This window comes from Capra hircus, chromosome 11, assembly GCF_001704415.2.
Source record: "Capra hircus breed San Clemente chromosome 11, ASM170441v1, whole genome shotgun sequence".
NCBI lineage: Eukaryota > Metazoa > Chordata > Mammalia > Artiodactyla > Bovidae > Capra > Capra hircus.
In genome coordinates this window covers 63,136,191-63,149,078 of record NC_030818.1, presented here as the reverse complement: position 1 = coordinate 63,149,078, position 12,888 = coordinate 63,136,191, and the positions used below count along the sequence as shown (strand labels likewise).

Sequence of the window (12,888 nt, the reverse complement as noted above, 5' to 3'; positions counted from 1 at the left end):
ACTAGACACTGAGAGAAGGCACCTGTGCTAAGAAAGAAAAGTGGCTAGCTCCGACTAACACCAGATCCCAACGTGTGGGTGGGACGGAGTTGGTTTTCTCGCATGGCTAATCCATTCTTCAACACCCTCTGGGTGTCCTAAACTTCAACTCAATTTGGACACTGTCCCCCAGGAGGGAGCATCAGATTCTGCAGGTTAAGACCTTGGTCCCACAAGACTGCCCCCACTTCAGATGCCAATCACAAGTCCAGGTTATCATGTGTGTTTCTGACTGATGGGCTATAAATCAGGGGCTCCCATTTTCCCATCCTTGGTTTTGATGAATTTGCTAAGGCTCACAGAAAATATTTACCAGATTACAGGTTTATTATAACAGGATATAATTCAAGAACATCCAGATAGAAGAGATGCATAGAGCAAGATACTGTAGGAAGGGGTGAGGAGCTTTGTGCTTGGAGTGTGCCCTTCTCCCCCGAGACCACCATGTGCTTCCCAATCCAGAAGCTCTCTGAACCCTGTCCTTTGGGTATTTAAAGAGGCTTAATTACATAGGTATGTTTTTTTTTCTTTTTTAAAATATAAATTTGTGTATTTTAATTGGAGGCTAATTACAATATTGCACTGGTTTTGCCATACATCAACATGAATCCACCATAGGTGTACATGTGTTCCCTATCCTGAACCCCCCCTCCCACCTCCCTCTCCATACCATTCCTCTGGGTCAACCCAGTGCACCAGCCCTGAGCATATGGTTGTTTAAATCATCGGCCACTGGTGATCCATTCAACCTCCAGCTCCTCTCCCTTACCCCAAGTCAGGGGGTAGGACTGAAAGTGCCAACTTCTAATCATGTGGTCGGTTCCACCGGACACCAGCTCCCATCCTTAAGTGCTTTCAAAAGTCACCTCATTAACATAAACCAAGTTGCAGTGGAACGGGACTTCTTAGGAACAACAGAACACTCACTTCACCTTTATGGCTCTGAAGCAATTTCAGGAACTGCCCACAAGAGACCACATATTATAATCAAAGATGCTGCTGCTATTCCTAGCACTCAGGGAATTCCAAGCACATGGGGAGCTGTGGGCTAGAAACTGTGGATGAAGACCAACTGTGTATGAGGAGTGTATTTTGGCCACCTGAATGACCAGATATCTATTTCTTACAAATTGCTGTGCTTCCTTGTGGCTCAGCGGTAAAGAATCCCCCTGCCAATGCAGGAGACACAGGTTTGCGGGAAGATCCCCTGAAGAAGAAAATGGCAACCCGCTCCAGAATTCTTGCCTGGGAGATCCCATGGACAGAGGAGGCTGGCCGACTACAGTCCATGGGGTTGCAAAACAGTTGGCCTCGACTTAGCAACTGAACAACAAATCACTAGCGCAGCAGTTCTCATCCTTGGCTCACATCCTTGGCTCACCTGGGACTTAAAAAATGTAAGTTATCCAGGTCCAAACCTAGACCTATTGAATCAGACTCTCTAGGGTGGGGCTTAAGCATTTTTATGTTCAGGTGATTCTAATGAGAACCACTGGGTAGGACTTTCTACTTTGCCTCATTTATTCTCATGAATGTGGCTTTACTTCTCTCTCTGGGGTGTCTGAAGATTTAAGATGAAATAACAGCATAGATTTTTCTAGTAAGTAGCATCTGTGGCTGGAGGCCAGCTTCCAGTTCAAAGACTCTTACACAGATGAGGTCTACTTGGTGTTATAGCTCCCATCTCCATAAGGGAATGAAAACTCGCAGGCCAGGATCTCTGGGGGCCACCTCAGAGTCTCCCTGAGGTATGTGCCTTAGTTTCCCTTGCCACTGACTGCCAGCCAGTCAACCCACAAACTTCAGGCCATGGTCCTAGGGTTGGGCTGGCTGTGCTATCTTTCATGGGCTGAACACCACAGCCTAGTTTACTTGGCTTTCCAGTTTCCAGCAAACCATACCAGTGGCAAATGGATCAGGAGAGATGAGACATATTTTCTTTACGGCAGGGGTTGGCAACCTTTTTCCATAAAGGGCCAGCTGGTAAGTTGGGCCATCTAGATTTTTCTGGGACAAGGCCAAATTGAGGATATCATGTAGATTCTTCTATTAATGTAACAGAAGAGAAAATTCCTGCCCCATCCTACCCCCACTTTGCCTGGGATGGGCCATTCCCAAGAATGGACGTCTTGATGCCCAGGTGCCATCAGCTTGGAGATATTTTCAGGACAGACAGCCACTGGCCTGTCTGGAGAGGGGCTTGATAGACAGTAGGTGAAGGGTTGGCTGCCAGTGTCACCTCAAGCCTGGAGCATAAGTGCAGTCATCTCAACTTGGGCCACTGGCCACATTTGCCAAGTTGTCAACACATGGACTGGGCTTCTACTCCCTGATCCCCTACATGTGCCAACAGCAAAGTCCCCAACATGTAGGTGGTGACAGTGTAGGCCCTGGGCAGGGATAAGATGTAGCCTCCAGCCAGAGAAGCTGGTGTTGGGAATGGAGTGGGGAACAGGGACAGGGCCATGTATGACTTTCCACCACACGGGCCCCTGTATCAGAAACACATATTAAAGATTACAGTTTGTAACTGTGGTCTTATAAGGACAAATGGAATTCAGGCTGAACTATATGCTTTCCTTCTGTTTTCAAAATAAAATATTTTCATGGGCTCCTAAATGTACTGTGGACCCTAGGCCCTGTGTGTTCTGAGACTAATGGGTGAGCTGGCCCTGACCTGGGTGGATGGGGCCACCAATGCTTAGTCTCCTTGGCTGCTCTTTGTCTGTTGGAGCAGTGCCCGAGGCCATACAAAAGCAAGAAGCAGGCTGGAGGCCACGGTTAGCTGACCCACTGCTCGAGAAGGTCAGAATGCAATTAGCTGAGAGCATTTCCCATGGGCCAAGGACACCTAAGAAAAGACATGGTCACCCAGAGAGACTGGGAACCACTACAGAGAGCTGGATCTCCTGCCATGTCGTGCCACCAATCCTGTTATTTTTCTTAATGAAGTATTCCTGACTAATAGAAAATGTATAAAACATATTCGGTCAACTTAGTACATTATCACAAAGTAAACACCCATTCAGATCAAGAAGCAGAACATAGCCCGCATTTCTGGAGGCCCCTCTAGTTCCCTTCCAATCATCGCCCCTCTTTCCACCTGATCATGGCTACTCAACTGACTTGTAACCCTGGTCACTTTTGTTGATGTAAATGGAATAATGCCACACAGAGCATTGCACTCTTTAATGTCTGGATGGTTTTAGTCCTGGCCATTGTTGCTCTTGTTTCTGGAAGGACTGAATGGAGTGGATAACCACTCACAAGATCCGTTTGTTGTAAGATTGCTTCTCTTACATGGACACAGCTGGAGGCGAGGGGCATCTGGGAGCAACCTAAAAAGGCAGCCCAGGGTGCTCTGTGGCCTAGAGAGATAAAGGGTACATTGATGCCACAAAGTGCCTGGCAACAGACCCTGTGAAAGACACACCAACAGGAAAACTGACCTGACCAGGGAAGTTAATTAAGGCCTCTGGGACTCATTAGCCACCACTTGTTAAAAAGAAAAAAAATTTTTTTTTACAGGGCAGACATTTTCAACATGCTTTTTATTTGTTGTTGTTCAGTTGCTCAGTTGTGTCCAACTCTTTGCCACCCCATGGACTGCAGCATGCCAGGCTTTCTTGTCCTTCACTGTCTCCTGGAGCTTGCTCAAACTCATGCCCATTGAGTCGGTGATGCCATCCAGCCATTTCATCCTCTGTCATCCCCTTCTCCTCCCTCCTTCAATCTTCCCCAGCATCAGGGTCTTTTCCAATAAGTCGGCTCTTTGCATCAGGTGGCCAAAGTATTGGATCTTCAGCTTCACCATCAGTCCTTCCAATGAATATTCAGCATTGATTTCCTTTAGAATTGACAGGTTGGATCTCTTTGCTGTCCAAGGGACAGTCTTCACCAGCACCACAGTTCAAAAGCATAAATTCTTCCACCTTCTGAGGTCAGGGCTGCACAATACACAACTCCAGGGAGCATCGCTCACACAGAACACAATGTGCACAGTATCAGGCATGGAACCACACAGTGCAGAGACCAGAATGTTAGCAGACTCGGTTGCCTGGATCCAGGCCACACTGTAACTTAGCATGTGGTCTAGATACCTAAACTTTCACCAGTCACACCTGTGTGGGGAAAAGTTCTGCAAATTAGTTAAGTGTTCTGGTTATCCACTATTAACCTAGAAATTCAATCCCCTCTTCCCCGCCCCCAATAGGCTAAAATGACTGAATCTGTATCTGATGATAAAGATCTTACATGGGACGTCCCTGGTAGTCCAGTGGTTAAGAATCTGACTTGCAATGCAGGGTATGTAGGTTCAATCCCTGATTGGGGAGCCAAGATCCCACATGCTGCAGAGTAACTGAGCCTGCACACTACAACTAAGACCAACAAAGCAGCCAGATAAATAAATGTTAAAAAAAAAAAAAGAGAGAGAGAGAGAGAAAATATCTTACAGGCTCTCCTGTGGGTGTATGTGGGAAGGTGGGCAATGATTACACTTTTTTTTTTCCAAAGGTAATTTTTTTTTTTTTTTTTTTGCCATGCCCATTAGCATGTGAGATCTTGGTTTACGGGCTAGGGATTGAACCCACGCCCCCTGAATTGGAAGTGTGGAGACTTAATCACTGGACCACCATGAAAGTCCTAGTGATTTTAAACATCAGTTCTTTTTATCTGGGATGTATCTATAAAAGAAAATATCTATATCTACAAATACAAAATATCCAGAATAGGCAAATCCATAGAGATAGAAAATAAATTAGTAGTTGTCAGAGATTCTGGGTTTCTTTTTGAGCTGATGAAAATCTTCTGGAATCAGATTGTGGTGATGGCTGCACAACTCTCTAATGTACTAAAAACTACTAAATCTTTAAAGTGAATTTTATGGTGTGTGGATTATTAAAAATTTTTTTTTAATTCTTTTTTTTTTTCCAAAAAATGAAGAGACACTGAATCTTCATTGACCTCAGGACATTTGCTGAAACTATTATTATTATTATTATTTTTACAAAGAAGGACCATGTCTGAGCTTAATGCATGATTTTCTTTTCCTCCTAAAGGCAGAGCTAGGGGACAGTCAGGAAGACCAGACTAAGAATCCCAAAACTATCATCTCAGTCTTGTGTGTCACTCCAAATAATCCTAAATCTGCTAAAAATCTAGCTCAACACTCTTCTGTATATTGTTTGTAAAAAATAATGTAGGTTTGAGACTCTGATGAGAGAAAATTTAGGATACTCAGTTCCAACTCTTTGAAAAGATGGAAAACAGTGGGGATCATAGTGCTTCTTCTTCCCTTGAGATGGGAAAGTTTTCTTCCAAATGACTCAAGATTTCCCTCTTGTTATATGCTCCCTCATTCTCATTCCCTGAGAGCCTCAAGAAGGGGGCCCAGGGCCCAGGGCCCTACAATTGGGAGGTAGACCAGAAGCCTGCCTTTGTGTCCCCTGAACATGAGGAAAAGGGGTTGGGCTTAGGCCAGGAGAGCAACTTCCTATGTACAGGACAGGACCCTGCTGGATGCAGCTGTCTGCATTCAGAGTTGCAACTTGGGAGGATAATAGTTGAAGGAAGGAAAGCTTGAGTTTTCTAGACGTGGGCTTCTGTTATGAATAAGGGACATTCACATGCATTCTGAAAATCATTTATAAAGCCTGGTTTCTTTTAGGTAGTTATCCAAATATTTTTAGGACAAACGTTCAAAATGGGCATTTTCTCATACCACACAGGCACAGATCTGAAGAAAGGCCCATGAGTTTAACTAGATCTTCTTTTCTGTCTTTCCAAGCCAGAAAAGGAAATGCCACTCATTAGGCCTGATGCAAAGGGCCACAGGCTGGTTGGGAAGCTCTCCTGCCAGAGTGTCTGATCTGAGAGCCGGCATGACAGAGGAACTTTCCTGGGCCAGGCGCTCTTTTGAGCCTCTTAAATGTATCAGCTCCTGTACTCTTCATGAGCCTATGCCACTGGCAGGATTATTATCCCCATTTTAAAGACGAATAGGCTGAGGCACAGAGACGTTATCATGCCCAGGGTCATGCAGCAAGAAGTGGCAGAGCTGGGACTGGACACAGACAGTGCGCATCCCTCCTTGCCGCATCACTCATGTGCTCGTGGTGTCACGAGATGTTCCTCTGTGCAGGCTTCAGTGACCCAGCAGATCAGCACCCTCTCTTCTCCCCTGGGAAGAGGTGGCTTATGGAACTGCCACTCTTGATTTGACAGGAAAAGCTTAATCACTGAGTACTCACCCCAGTCTCCAAATACTCCACCCAGAGAATCAACGGAGCCACACTCCAAGGTGGGAATCTATATGTCATTAGTAACAAGCCCCATCAGGCACTTGATCTGTGCAGGCTCTCCTCATCCCTTTGGGCCTTGCCCAGAAAGTAAAACTGGCTTCCATATTATGTGGAGGGCTGGATATGTCCAGGTGAGAGCAGGGTTCTCTTCCTTCTGAGGGCCCAGGGTCTGGAAACTAAGGCTGTCATTGGGAGCTGGTGGGATAATCCTATTGCAAGAAACTTAAATTTCCTAATAGTGCTGGGATGCAATGTCACTGAACACGTGTGCTTGGTCATTTCAGTCGTGTCTGACTCTTTGCAACCCCATGGCCTGTAGCCCGCCAGTCTCCTCCGTCTATGGGATTCTTCAGGCAAGAACACTGGAATGGGTAGCCATGCCCTCCTCCAGGGGATCTTCCTGACCCAGGGATTGAACCTGAGTCTTTTACATTTCCTGCATTGGCAGCCAGGTGTGCTTTACCCCTACACCACCTGGAAAGCCCCTACTGAACATGAGATGATATGAAAGAAGGTTCTGGGTGTGTTAAGGAGGATGGTAGGCACGGGCAACTGTTTTATGAAGGGACTTTCTCAGTGATTCTACAGACTGGAGCATTCTTCCAGCTTGGCTCTGGGTTTACACTAGATGGTCAATTAATACCTGTCGACCTACTTGTCCTAACAAGGCTTGGCTTAATGGAGGTATGTGGCCAAACCACTCACTGTTTCAAGGGTTCTGCTAGTGTTGAGTGGGAGGAGCCCAGGAGCCTGGAGCTTACCACCGCAAGCTACATCAGTGACAGTTCTGCCACCTGAGTGGCCTGCCCTGCTACAGGGGGTCATGCTGGCTAAATGCAGCTAGAAAAATAACCCCTCAGTTTGTCACCCACAGGCCATCCCCCAGAAGAACTCTACCAGTCCATGCAACTTCAAAACACAAGAAAAAAATAAAGGAACATCGGATTCTAGTAGAAATCTTGTATTCATTTAGAACACTGCTATGTTTTAAGGCAAGTGTCACATATTGAAAACAGAGATGAACAGCATTATGACATGTTAGAGCAGGGGACACATCATCAGACAGTGAGAGGGTGGCATTTTTCCCCAGCTGGCTCACTCCCAGTCTGATTCCTCTTTTGGACAGAAAAACAGGGAGAAACCAGGGAGAGGGGAGTGATCATCACAGGGGTTTTACATGGAAGCACCCTTCCCTAGGCCACGTGCTCCCCGCACTGCACTCCCAGGTCCCGGAGAGAGTGTGTGCAGCCCCTGGGTCAGACTGTCCATGGTGAAATTCACCTTCAGAAACAGGAAAATCAGGATGCCAAAGCCACACAACTTGCAGTTAATTCACCTCTGCCCCCAAATTCAAACTTGTCTGGACTGGAGCTAAAATACACAAACACACATGTAGATATAGATGCTAAACACATGTATGCCCCCCACATGCTACACATATGTGTGTACACACATAATTACACAGATGTGGAAGAGGGAAAGATCAGATCCAGCGAAGGCTGAAAAGTAATGAATGTTTACTTGCAGTTTGGAATCCAGCCATGTGATTATTTCTCCTTTAAAAATAGAAGGCATCAACAACAAGCCAGAAGGTAAAGGCTTCCATGTACTGCTGAGCCCAGCTCCTGGTTACTCCTGCTTCACAGGAGTGGCTTAGCTTGTTTTAAAGAGGGCTAGAGGGAGGAGGGCTTGCCCACTGGCTGGATCTTCCCTGTGCCCCTTGGCTCTTCCCCACCACTTCTGCTCAGGCCCATGCCCCATAATTTTAAAACAGGGGAGCTTCACTGTCTCTGCCCCTCCCCCTATTTTAGCTGTGATGGGGCATGCACCATAACGGTGTGCTCCCCTCCTGCAGGGCCTGGGTGACAGCAACAGAGAAAAGAGGGGAATGAGCAAGGCTGAAAGTTTGGGAGTTTGAATAATGGCCAGCGTGTGGTGGCAGAAAAGTGCCTGGGTCTGAGAGTCACTGGGAGGCCAGGGACCCAAAAGTGGGCTGGGAGGTTAATTCACAAAAAGATGAAGGACAATAGGAAGAGGCTGCATTTGATGCTCACATGAAACAGCCAAGAGCACAAGTGACATGATAACAGTTGCTCCCGCACACAAAACAAAGCCCTGCTCATAAAAGCCGTCATCCCCAGGAGAAGGAGCCTCCCGGAGAACTTAGGTATCACTTAGGTAACAGTGAGGAAGGTACGGGGTTAAGTGTTAGCACTTAATAGCCAAGATGCGAAATGATCATTTTCCAGATTCATTCAGTTTGCCTCACCAGATTCCTCTGAGGTAGGTAAAAAGCAGGTGACGTCAGCCCCATTTTACTGATGGGGTAGAGTGAGGCCCCAGGACTTGCTGTAGGTCACCCCACACATACACACCAACAACTACATAGAAACAGCAGTCTTGTGCCTTTTAGATATTCCTTCCCTGCCCCTGGCAACACTGGTTCTCTCTATAAAGCCCCATCTCCAAGGTTCAACCTGAGTCAGTAGGAATCAGGTAGACCATTTGGCTGATAATTTTAAACTCTGATGTGCTGGAGGAAAGGGAAACCAAGCCTATCAAAATCAGCCAAAGCCAGGACATCTGGCTTCACCCCAGTGAAGGGTGGGTTTGTAGTTTTTTTAAAAAAAATTTGCTTTAAGGGAGGGTCTAGTTGGATTGAAATCTATTGCTAGACCAGTCAGGGTCCTGAATGCAATGACCATATCACACCTCCCCAGAGGCAGAGGCCCCTCTGTGACTTGTTTGCCAAATCAGAGTGGAGGTGGATAAAGCTACAGTGTTGGCAGAAGTCCAGATCATGAAAGCAGAAAACTTTCCGGGGCTGGGGCCAGACTGGGGACATTAATATATGTGTGTGTGTGTATGTGTGTGTCCTTACCCCTCGGGCTACTTCCCTTTCCCCTGCAGGCTGCACTCCCCCTCCCTTCTTTGACCTCAGAATGTATTGTTTACCTAACGCCGCTAACCAGAGACACCAGCAGTGCTAACACCATGGAGTATTTCTAACTTGATGGGCACGCAGTGCCTCCAGCCCAGTGACCCAGAAGCCAGCCATGCCTAGTCGGAGACTCTTAACACCTGAGTCCCAGCTCAGAGAATTCCAGCCAAGGACACGAATTTGGGAATTTTTCCAATTATTCTGGCTCACAAGGTGACAGATGACTGCCACCCGCCCAGGTCTGTCCAGGAAGTATCCGAATGCTGAACTTTCCTGGGTGCAATGAAATAACATGTGCATCTTCCAAGCTTTAACTGCCAGGTCTCTATGAGCCTGTTACTCCCCACCCTGGCAGCTCGAGGGTGTGTTTCCAGACAGAGCCAGGGTGCACACAGTTGACCTGGACATGATCGAGTGTCAAATGTCAGAGTGTCTTGGTCCTCAAGAGTCAGTTCCCACTGGGAAACCCAATGCCTGTGCCGAGAAGTAACCCTCAAACTGGTGGCTGGGCCAGTGCATTGCTCGGGAGGCAAAAAGTTGGTGAGGGCGGTGCCAGGGCCAGGTAGCCAGACTGATGGGGTGGGCACCCCCAGTGGGTGAGCTGGAAGACCAGCCCCATCACAGAACTGACTCCTTGGACTCTGGGGTGCTGGCTGCTGGGCCGGTGGGGTTTGGGTGTGTCACCAAGGGCGACGTCTCCTCCTCCGACTTGCAGTTAGGGATGGCCTCCACTTTGACCTCGCTCAGCTCCTGCTCCCCTCTCTTCATCGCCTTCTGATTCAGGTGGTGGAGGATGCCCGCACCCAGGGCATCACCCTCCACGTTCACCACGTGGTGGTGCGGTCCCTGCAAGGAGAGAACAGGCAGGCGTTACAGTCGATGCCGCCTGGAGCCACCAGGGGGCGGATGTCATTGCGGGCTGAGGTACCAGGAGGCTGTGACCCTAAGGGAGAGCAAGCTAAGGGCATGGGGCGCTGCTTGATGCTAAACTGATTTTCTCCAAATATTTTTCATTCTTATGAAACAGGCCCACTCATTGTAGAAAACTTGGGGAGAAGAGAAGCATAAAGGAAAAAACAAAAGTCACTCCCCCCGATCCTCTGCATCCCTGAGTGAACCAGTAGTATCATCTGGATCTGTTTCCTTCCAGAAATCTTCCTATGTGTGCACTTCATGTGTGAGACACCATCATGTAAAAGTTATAAGTAACTGGGATGACAAGGGCTTCCTGGTGGCTCAGATGGTAAAGAATCTGCCTGCAGTGCAGAAGACCTGGATTTGATCCCTGGGTTGGGAAGATCCCCTGGAGAAGGGAATGACAATGCACTCCAGTGTTCTTGCCTGGAGAATCCCCATGGACAGAGGAGCCTGGCAACTACAGCCCACAGGGTCGCAAGGAGTCGAACATGACTGAGCGACTAAGTACCCACACACGACTGGGGTGATGGTGCAGATTCGGTCCTGGCTCCAGCTTCCCCCACTCACTGTAACCCTGCGGGAACCTCCCAGTCTCGGGTCCACACTGCATCTCTACTGAACTGTAACCTTCATGCGCTCCCCATGGCTGTTGGCAAATACCATCTCAGGGAGAAGAGCACTGCCCTTTCCAGAAGCTTTGTCCACCCAGAGCCCAACAACCAGCACCTCTCCCTGGGGCTCAGAGGAAGTATCATGCTCATTCTGAAGAAGGAGGGAAAATAGGAACTTGCCTGAGGTGCTGGAGAAGCTGAGAGTTGCGGAATCAGAGGTTGTGGATGGTGGGGGTCTCACTTGGGCAGCCCGCTTGGTGCCTGACCTCCCTCATCCTGACCGAGCACCCCTTAAACGCCTGCCTTCCCCATGGAGGGGAGCCGGTGAGGAAGGAGGCGGGGCCTCTGACACTCTGCCCCGGTCCCTCTTACTCGTCTGAACACTGTGCATCTCCAAAGCACTTTTCATCCCCAAGGAGCTCAAGGAATTCTGAGAAGTCCCTTCAAGTTTCCAGGGCTTAAAAATAAGGTTGGAACCCAGCATTCCTAACCACCGTGGGCAGATCCACCAGCCCGGGGCCAGGGTCTAGTGGTCAGAGTATCCATACCCGGCTCTGCCCAGCCTGGCCAGGAGTGTCTTCCCCAGTGCTGACTGAATGCTCTTCCATGTGCTGCGCATGTGCTAACTCGCTTAGTCTCCACTACAACTCTGCTGTAGGGCTCTGTTCTTATCCCCTTTCCACAGACTGGCAGACTAAATCACAGGCAGTTCATATCACACAACTAGTAAACGATGTGAACCCAGGCTCCAGGGCTCATTTCTTATTCATATGCTCTACCTATTGTCCAACATCAGTCCCTCACTGACCTTCCCTATGATACAGGTATTGGTTGTATCTGAGAAAAGTGTCATGGAACTCAAGGCAGCAACAATTAGGAACTGTTCTGCATCTTTACAGGAGCCCTGGTGCTGGTTACCCAGATCACAGCTTCTTTCTAACTCTGCCCCTGAGCCCAAGCCCAGGCACTTGCATTAGCAGCGCTCATCTTTTCTCCACTTACAGAAATCACTCCTTGGACATTCCAGGCCAAGGACAATCATTCCCGAAGATTCACTCCTCCAATGGTTATGACCCCTGCGCAGCCAACAATCTCCACAGACACTTGGGTCTCTGACTTTTCTGAATGTTCTAAGCAAGTTCTCAGTAATGGCATGTTTTAAGTTTCTCTGCATGCCCCGGGCCACTGCCAAGCTCCTAGGGAGCTCAATACAGACTTTCTTTTATTCAGTGCCCTTAGGACTTGCTACTTACACAATCCAGTCCACAGCCAGGATCAGAGAGAGGTCATGAGTGGGCAGCCCAATGGCCTCCAGGATAATGGCGATGGTGAGGACCCCTCCAGCGGGCACGCCTGCTGCTCCAACACTGGACGCCGTGGCGGTCACTCTAGGGGATGGGACGGCAGGATCAGCCATGAGCCCAGAGCACCGAGGGGACACAGAGACATGCAGAACATGGCAGCCACGGCTTGGAACTGAAAACCACACAACCCTAGTCTGTCGGCTGCACCCTCGAGAGAGGATCCACTTTCTTCAAGTAATGAATTCATGCTGTCCTCATTTACAAATGAGACGCCTGAGTCATGGTAAGATTGTATTCATGAAGTTTTTCTTTTCTTTTTTTTTTAATTTTTATTTTTACTTTATTTTACTTTACAATACTGTATTGGTTTCATGAAGTTTTTCAAAGGAAACCGCAATAAAAAAAATCTCAAAGTTTAAACCAGGCCTAAAGATGAAGGAAAGAATATGGAACTTACAGAATGGTGAAAATCTGTCCAGCTCTCAGCTCCACGTTGTTGAGCTGGGCAATGAACACTGCGGCCACACACTGGAAGATGGCTGCGCCATCCATGTTCACAGTGGCCCCGATGGGGAGAATGAACCGGCTGATCCTCTTGTCTACACCATTGTTTTCTTCAATGCACTTCATCATAGAGGGAAGGGTTGCTGAGCTGGGAAATGCAAACCACCAAATAAGAGAATAGTCCTTTGTGACCAGGCTAACCTATTACTCAGCTCAGACCCAGGAACAGAGCAATCAGCACCATCCTAGGTTATGGCACTCTCCCCTTG

At 48.0% G+C, this 12,888-nt stretch overlaps 1 protein-coding gene across 1 annotated transcript in view; it reads right to left on the bottom strand.

Moving 5' to 3' along the window:
* Positions 7,287-12,888, bottom strand: part of SLC1A4 (solute carrier family 1 member 4) — a 28,284-nt gene continuing 22,682 nt past the window's right edge. Inside the window, 4 exon segments of the mRNA XM_018055426.1 lie at positions 7,287-10,112; positions 10,115-10,128; positions 12,065-12,199; positions 12,573-12,767. Of these exon segments, the coding sequence (XP_017910915.1) occupies positions 9,901-10,112; positions 10,115-10,128; positions 12,065-12,199; positions 12,573-12,767 (556 nt within the window). The 3' untranslated portion in view covers positions 7,287-9,900.